This window comes from Dipteris shenzhenensis, chromosome 10 (assembly GCF_047967505.1).
Source record: "Dipteris shenzhenensis isolate YYH24624 ecotype China chromosome 10, Dip_SZ_1.0, whole genome shotgun sequence".
NCBI lineage: Eukaryota > Viridiplantae > Streptophyta > Polypodiopsida > Gleicheniales > Dipteridaceae > Dipteris > Dipteris shenzhenensis.
Window position 1 is genome coordinate 43,069,616 of NC_141605.1, and position 8,957 is coordinate 43,078,572.

An 8,957-nucleotide genomic window follows, 5' to 3' on the forward strand; every position below is an offset into this window, starting at 1 on the left:
TTCATGGCTCTCACAGGGTTCCACACTCATGCTTTCATCTATTAAGATTTGCATGTCCTTTTTAATTTCTTGGCTACTTTTATATAGAGTACATCTTAATGAGGAATAACAGTTGCCCTTATGTAAGTTGGTACACCATCAGAATTTTTGTTATCCCTTTGTGGGAGAAGGCTTTTATGTCTACATTGTAGGAATTTACCAGAATATATAAAAGAATGAAGGGGGTAGCTGGCTTGTCACAAAGTGCTTGAGAATTATTGGAGTGCAAGATAAAAGTATCCAAGAGCTAATTGGAAGCCTCACTGTGGAACAATGGATGCACAATAGCTTCTTGAACGATTTGTCACCCAACCTTGTGGTCTCGCAGCCCCCTTCTATGCTCCCCCCTTCTTTTCTACATGGAGGAGGTTCTTGGAAACCATAGGTCCCTACCACCTCCTGTGCCCTTGCCCCATGGGCTAAGTTCACTCACATGGGTGTGGGTTGGCATTATGTATGGGTACTTAATTGGTACAAGTCCTTTTCCTAAGATACTGTCTCACCAAGGACCTAACTTCACATTCCTATGCTATAGCCATAGGTTCTAGCCCATGGTTTGCTATACTAGGCCCAATCCTTGGATGTAACAACTTCACCTTGGATGTCAACCATGAACTTTTACATGGACAGGCCCTTTTCTTAGCTAAACTTCCATTTCTCACCCCAAAACCTAGCTTCACAGTCCTATGCTAACTTATAGGCATAGGCCCATGGTTTGCTACCCTAGACCCAATCCTTGGAGGTCTTTGGCCATTTTTAGAGAGGTTTTATGTTTCTAGATGCAAAAACCTGTAACTTCTGAATTTGCGGGGTTTTCCTAGATATTTTCAAGTTTGGGGAAACATAACTAAAACAAATATTTTTTTGAAGGTTTTCAGAATTCATAAAATCAAAAATGTAGATAAAGTTGAAAATCGGAGTTGCATTGTATAGAGTTTGCTACTGAGGACCTTCTCTTGAGACAGGACTAGTAGAGGACTAGGGATACCAAATGTTGCTTCATAAAATGCTTATTTGGGTGCATGTAACTTTACTAAATGGTGCAACAAACATGATAAATGTCTAATTCATGTCTTACCATGTGATTTGATATGCTAGATGACCCATATTGTATTTTTCAAAAGATATAGGTTTTCAAAGTTGGCAGCTTTTGGTGATCAACATATATTTAAAAACAAATAAATTGGCTGCCTTGGTCACCCAACTTTTTGTTGCCGTTACTTAAGGGAACTTGCTCTATACAGGCCCTTTTCATAGGTACCTCCTCACTAACTTCCATTTCTCACCCCAAGACCTGGCTAACTTATAGGCATAGGCCCATGGTTTGCTACCCTAGACCCAATCCTTGGAGGTTTTTGGCCATTTTCAGAGAGGTTTTATGTTTCTAGATACAAAAACCTATAACTTCTGAATTTGCGGGGTTTTCCTAGATATTTTCAAGTTTGGGGATAAAATATAGCTAAAACAAATACTTTTTTGAAGGTTTTCAGAATTCATAAAATCAAAAATTTAGATAAATTTGAAAGTTGGAGTTACATTGTATAGAGTTTCCAGTGAGGAACTTCTCTTGAGGCAGGACTAGGTTGAGCTAGTAGAGGAGTAGGGCTTTGATACCAAATGTTGGGAATGGGGGTGAGATGAGAATACCAAAACATGGAGACATATTGAGAATGCAAGACTTATGCTACAAAGAATGATCACATTGAGGAATATAAACTGTGAAAAGGAAGCTTACCCATAATCCTAACCCTAGGGAAAAATAACTCCTTCAAGGAAAAAGTGTCCCAAGCGTGTGTTCACACCCACCACTCATAATCTAACAAAGACAGCGCATAATAGTTCCAGAATATTTGGTCAAGCAGACGGATGGTTCATAAGAAAATGCTACACGGGAAATTGTATCCAAACTTAAGAAAAGGGTTTCAAATATGGTTTTCGGGGAAGTAATAAACTTTAAATTTGGCCACACGTGGGCTTTGGATTAGGGCAGGTCTTTATCAGATTGGAGGCCCCATAGGAAGGGCACAAGGGCCTCTTTAGCAAATTTTTTTCTCAGAAGACCCACTTGAAAGAGGAGCACCTAATTGGGCTATCCTACCATCCTCACCCTTGAGAAATGATAGCCTAAAATGGGCGATCGTGCTCTAAGCTTGTGGATAAAATTAGCCATAGCTTCATAAAATGCTTATTTTGCTGCATGTAACTTTACTAATGGTGCAACAAACATGATAAATATCTAATTCACGTCCTGCCATGTAATTTGATATGCTAGACGACCCATATTAGATTTTCAATCAAAAGATATAGGTTTCAAAGTTGGCAGTTTTTGGTGATCAACATATATTTAAAAATAAATAAATTGAATGCCTTGGTCACCCAACTTTTTGTTCCAAACGCAAATGGGGGTGCAGCAAGGCACTCGCAAAGGTTCAGCAGACCCTAATACGTGTGAAGGACTCTGGCAGTGAGCAGATCACGAGAAGTGTAGAAGGGAAGCTGTCAGAGTTTTGGGCTCCTCCCATAGCAACTGAAGAGAATGCATCCTGAGTTGTGTTGTCTTTTATGAGCCCTGAGGAAGTATAGTTGAAAGATTAGAAATTGGGGGACTGGGAGGGGATTATATAAAGAACTGGAGCTGGTTTAAAGAAGCATCTAATATGAACTTGCAATGACCGTAGGAGTGTTCTTGATTTCTGCTTACATTTCGAAATATTCACATATCAGTCCTAGCACATGGTTTGTTATGAGCCTAAAGAGCTTTTCTTCGTTGTGTTTCTCAAGTGCATCAAGACTGAAGGTTTTGGATGCGAGTGGACCTCCAGGTCATCCAGCACTACTTGCAAGTGATGATGCATCAATAAAAATAGGTGGCATTTCAGCATTGACCTTTTCTGAAGATGGAGAAGTGAGTACTGGTTTCTAATCCTTGTGATTACTGTCATACAGATAGCATACTTAAGTGTCTTCAAATTAGCCACAAGAATCTGTAAAATAGCATAGCATTTTTTGAATATGTTCACAGGGTGTGGTAGCATTCTCCCAGCATGGTTTGATGATTCGATGGTGGTCCCTTGGTGCTGTCTGGTGGGAGAGGCTTAGAGTGGCTGCTCCTGTGCAGTGCACAAAGCTTGTCTTAGTACCACCATGGGCAGGATTTTCTCCTAAGTCATTGCGCTCTAGCATCATGGCAACAATTTCCAACAATTTCGAGAAAAATGATATTTCTGAGGTTGGTCTTTCTTACTCGGGGATCTCATGATATCTGAATAAAAAGTCAATTTCGGGTCTGGTTGAATATCCACTGGGTTCTCTGAATGCCCATGTTTCCTTTCTTTCTTGAGGGTTCTCTGAATTTTTTTCTACAATTATTTACATATAATTGATCGTTGTATGTGGACATATTTCGAACAGTCATGTGGAAACTGTGAGAGATAATTGTATGCTTGTATGTGGACCCATTTTGAACAGTCACCGGGAACTACTGAGCATGAGAAGACCGGCAATGGCCACTTCGCATGCATGCCTTGCATGTACACATGAGTAATATAGATGAAAACTCTCATTCAATATCAATGAGGTGCTCTCATCTTCAGTTTTACAAGTAGGAATAACATTTGGCTATTCTTATGTCGCTGTTGCAGAGGCCGTTGGGTTGGTTTCGGTTTTTGTGTACTGCACCCTATTAGGCTTCACTTTTCTTCTTCTGTACCGTCAATGGTCATGCTTGTCGGCATTCAACTAATGTGCTCTTTCTTCCAGTGTCTCAGATATGTCATGTGATACATTTTTCTTATGAAAAATTCAGACAGGCATTGCCATATTTAGGAGCATAAATGACTAGTTTCTAATGGTTGCAGGAAACAAAGGGGCATCTAAATGAAGATGCTCTGGGAAGAGCATCTGGTCAAAACATTGACCTTTCCTTCAAGCTTGAGTGGAAGAATGGGAGAAAAATCTCTTTACTCCACCATGGGCAGGAATTGGGAGTTTTTCAACTATAAGCAGCATGAGGACATGCATATATTTTGATCTAACAAGGCGTATACATTAGTCATGCGATTTACAGGATTGAGCCCCACGTACACTCAAGCATCAGTCCTTGACCAGCAGTCTGCTATTGACTTTATGTGCTATTAATGACATGACTGAGTCAAATTCTTTGAAACTTTATCCCCAATATAAATTCAAGGACCCATGGTTCTGGATCAGCCACTCGATTCGTTAAGATGAGGATTTTGCATGGTTGGCAAGCCACACAGCGTCACTGATGGGTGGACTGTTGTGCTGTCCATGGTATTTTCTTTACATAGATGGCAGCCATCAATTTTTTAAAGGTAACCAGTGCTTATTGTTACTATTGATACCAGTGGGCACTAGATTCATTGATGTAAAGGTATTTATTGAGCTAATAAACAGGCATTGCTGAAGTCAAGAGTCTTCGCAGATTCATTTTGGGAATTAATGAGATTACATTTTTTTACTGGTCCATGTACTCTGCCAAATGCTGGTTGTTCAAGGATCAGATTGCCTTTGCTACCAATCATGAGGCGCATACTTTCAAGAGTGCTTTGAATGGGTTCTTTGATGAAGTACACCTCTTTCCTTAGAACTGTGCTCTTTTCAAAATGTGTATGCCTCTCCAAGTGTGGTCTGCCCCAGACATCTAGAGAGGGCATCCATGGTCTGCTTTGGAATCAGGTGCACAAGGACAACTCTAGTAGCTGATATATGAACATGCTTAATGCTCAGTCCTATGGGGATGTGATCTTCAGAAGGTTCTTAAGTTGTAATGGTCATTCATGATCTGATACACAACTATTCAACGGTCTGCTGCCATTCCCCACCACGATTACTTATAAAAGGTGCAGTCAATTCTCAGTTCAGCTAACCTGTGAAAGACACAAAGATGCGCACACACAACACCACACATATATGATATACATATCATAGTTTATTTGAACTTTTCTGTCCCATACGTGTTTATCAATTATTGATGACATCAGTAGTAATAAGGCCTATCTTCAGCAGTACTTCATGCTCGGTTTAATTTGTCATGACTGGTTGAGAAGGTGGTAAGTGATCATACTCTCTTTGGTAACATGAGAAAACCTGAAGTACAAAACATTTAACAGTGTTCTCCTTTTGGGATATTCTTATGGACTAAGAGGTATATTTGATGGTGGTATCAGATCAGGGAAGGATGATATACAGCATAGCATGGGATGATAGGGGATTGATTAGGGCTGCCACATGGGCAGCACATAGATCTCCATCTTAGTTTAGATGGTCAGCATGGAGGGCTGATCAGTTAGGGCTGACTGTGGGGCTGCAAACAGCCCAGCCATGTGCCCTAGAAACGGGACAATGGCCTGGGGAAATGCGCAGCAAGATGAAGGAGCTCTATAGGCCCCTTGACCACCTGCTGGCCGGCCTATGCAGGTCAGCCAGTAGGGCTGCCAAAACTGGTTTGTAAGTCTGGTTGGCCAGGCCAGGCGGCATTGTGCCCTATAAATAGGCCCTTTCATGGGCAGTCCAGGCATTCAGTCTGCAGGCACTAAAGGCCTTATGGGGCACACAAACAGGGAAGATCTACACCCAGGTAGAAGAGCACATATTATGGTGCAAAGAGGGTGAGCAGGAGGACTCAGTTTTGTAGCTCCTGAAGCCTGCATTAAGGCATGCTATGAACAGGAAGGGTCTGCCTCACTAGGCACAGGCATACGGAGCTGATATTGGTACCCTATCTAAGCTCAATGCTTGATATGTGGCTTTCTCTGTTTCAGCATCGGGACAGTCATGACCTTCCTTTTTCTCCTTTCTGGGTGTTGATGTGCTAGGCCTTTCTTCATTTTGCTTTTTTGGTTGCCACACGCAGTCTTTCAACACTAAAGATACATGTATTGGCAGATTTTGTACTTGGTTCTTGACATCAATACATATTATTTTGGCTGTACATCTGAGTGTTCTTTTAACAGTTCTGAAATGTCTTTCCATATATGCATGTATATGGGGTGAGTTGGTTCCTGAAATGACATTGTGCGATCCCAATCTAGCTCTTTCCGCTGTGTGGGAGTTGGCTACAGCAAGCAACTATCTTCTTTGACAACATGCACGTGTGCACACGTGCACTTCTAGAATACATATACAAGGAACTTTGGTTCTCAACAGTTGAGAAAATATTGGGATGCTTGTTTAATTGTTGCTTTAGTAAGTGACGAATCTCCCCCTCGTTGATTATTGAAAAACCTGGGAGGCTTGCTCTCTACTGGTGGTGCAATATCCACTTGGACATTGATATTTGATGGTACATATAAACACACAACCATCCTGCATGTACTGGAGTACTCCTAATCTCTCCCGAAGGTAATGAATTCGTGTGTAGTGCTGCACTAGCAACCAAAGTGGAATATTATGCATCAATCCATGGTTTGAAGAGAGCTTGTAATTATCAAGTCTCACATCTTGAAGTGTTAGATCACAGTGGATATGGACCTAAGACCTGAATACCGGAAGATGCTTGATGATTGGATTCTTTCCTGTGTACTCAACTGTCTTTGTTATAGTTCAGTTCAGATATGACAGTTCCATGAACTGCCTCTATCCAAAGCAAATGTGGAAGATTCTTCCCTCTGAACATGCTCACCCCCATCTCTAGAATCACACGGTTCTTCCATTCTGCACCCTGTTTTGTTGGGATGTCCTTGCCATCTTTAGTTGCCCCTTGATCTCAATTCACTTGTAGTACCTCTTGAGAGTCTAATTTGTTTTATGTGAATTCACCCCCTCTGTCTATACGAAGCATTTTCAACTTCATCTTGGTCTCACGTTCTACCTTCGCCCGCCATTCATTGAATTTGTCAAGGCTTGGTGATTCTATCGGCAAGTGTAAGGTAATTGGAGAGTACACAATGGAGGACTTATTCCATGACACAAGTATTTCGACTGCATCAGGAGTTTGAGAAGGTATCTATTCAACACATTCTATAAATATTAGAAGGCATAACAGAGATGGCCTCCACGATGAACGAGCCGAGCGACTTCGAGGGGGTCTTTCCCTTTGCTATTCAAAATGAATTCATGAGCACAAAGACTAAAGAGTCCACAAGATAGACTTCAAGAATGGGCAACACCTACTATACTGACAGGCATTCATAACTGACAGGTGAGGATTCTGATGAGGCAAACATTAGTTTGCCTTAGACGGGTTTATGCTTATGAGGGATTGATTAACAGATTCTTGCATTGAAGGTTGGCCATTGGATTCTATCTTGACAAGTAATTCGAAATCCAGGCTTGAAGATTGCAAATTAGATCTAGGTCTTTGCAAGTGGCTGTTAGATGCGGACTCTGAAAGTTGGTCGATGGATCTAGCTAGACCTTTGAGAGTGAGCGCATCAGATCCAGCCTATGAATGACCACTGGATCCGGGTCTCGAATATGGCCTCCGGAGTTTGGACTCAATGTGTCCCTATTTTCTTTGATCTGACATAAGAATGGAAGCTTGAACTTGCAACTTAATCTTGCAGCGCGTGTAGACCAAATGGCAAAAATGTGGGGGTGAGTTTGGGCCGATTCTATGTTCAAACCTCAGGACCTTATCTTGGTCACCCCGTATGGGGCGCTATTCGGCACTTCAAGTAGAATAGGTCGAAAAAAAAGAGGACTCGCAGCTTAACCACATTGGGTTCTCCGAGATTGCATGAGAGATAAGTACATTATTTTTATTTGAAATTAGAATTACGTACCCCCCCTCCCCCCTTCAAGAAGAGAGAACTCTCTTACTTTTTTAGCTCAACAAGAAAATGCACTATGAGTTATACGTTTGGCCTCAGATTGCGTCAAATTACTTGGAAGGACCATCACATACTCCTACTCTTACGCCAAGTTTTGGTGTGAAGGGACTTGAAGTGCAAAAGTTTGAACTTGTATGAAAAGGATGTGGATTTCTAGCACATGATTTGCAATGGGATTTCCTCCCAGGGATCATTTTGGATGAACTCGAATGTACATTGGATTAACAATATGCAAATGGAGTAAAAAAGTAAGAATGATCATATGCACCTAAAGTTTGGCTATCATCCTTCATTCCAAATTGCTCTCCATCCCTTTAGGTGGAGTTTTCTCGACTATAAACTCGCTCTCACTTGGCTTCAACTTCTCTTGAATTTTTTATATCATTAAGCCAATTGAGTCCATACCACCAACGTTTTGTGCTGTGCTCTTCCTTGGAGTTTTTAAAAACAACACTCCATGTCCTAATAGGAGTTAAAGACTCCACCTCCTCTTCTTTGAAGTACATAATGATCTCTTTGAAGGCTTATGAAGGCCTTCCATCTCTTCTTGTTGGCTTCCTTTCTCGATAATCATATTAGAAGTCTACTAGTACCTTGTGTTCTAACTTTAAAACAAAAGTGAAAGGTCACACAGATTTAAAGCAAGAAGAGGATGAATTAGCTCACAATAAAGGGACGAACTGTGAGGAAGGTGGTTCACTAAACTAATGACACCATAGGAAGTCCGGATCAAGCTTCAAGAGCATCCACCATAGCGTTGATTGAGCGACATCAGAGGCAAAATACTCGACGCCAAGCATCAAGGGCGAGAATGATTAAGGAGGAGGAGCTTGTTGCTGGAAGATGTTGTTATCATGTGGGTGTTGTCATTGCTAGTGCATATAGTTGTATGAGTTGTTTACCAAAAGTGAGAGTCGTTATTGCCACAACTTATTGAGGCATAGGTTGACAACAGGCCCTACACATCAAGGCTACCTCTTCTTTCCTCCTTTTCAACAGGAACAAGATTGTGAGGTTTGTCTCCACCATTGTTTAAGATTTCCAAGCATTCCATCTTGTTAGAGGCCCTTGCATTTTAAATACTTAGACTTAGAAATGTTGTGAATCATAAATTCATAAATAGAT

The 8,957-nt window shown here is 41.2% G+C and overlaps 1 protein-coding gene across 1 annotated transcript in view; it reads left to right on the forward strand.

Annotated features, from left to right (window-relative positions):
• Positions 1-5,045, forward strand: part of LOC147897861 (Transducin/WD40 repeat-like superfamily protein) — a 37,759-nt gene extending 32,714 nt beyond the window's left edge. Inside the window, exons 7-9 of the mRNA XM_087380217.1 lie at positions 2,821-2,944; positions 3,062-3,268; positions 3,897-5,045. Of these exons, the coding sequence (XP_087236343.1) occupies positions 2,821-2,944; positions 3,062-3,268; positions 3,897-4,040 (475 nt within the window). The 3' untranslated portion in view covers positions 4,041-5,045. The remainder of the gene's footprint in view (positions 1-2,820; positions 2,945-3,061; positions 3,269-3,896) is intronic.
• Positions 5,046-8,957: the final 3,912 nt, after the last annotated feature.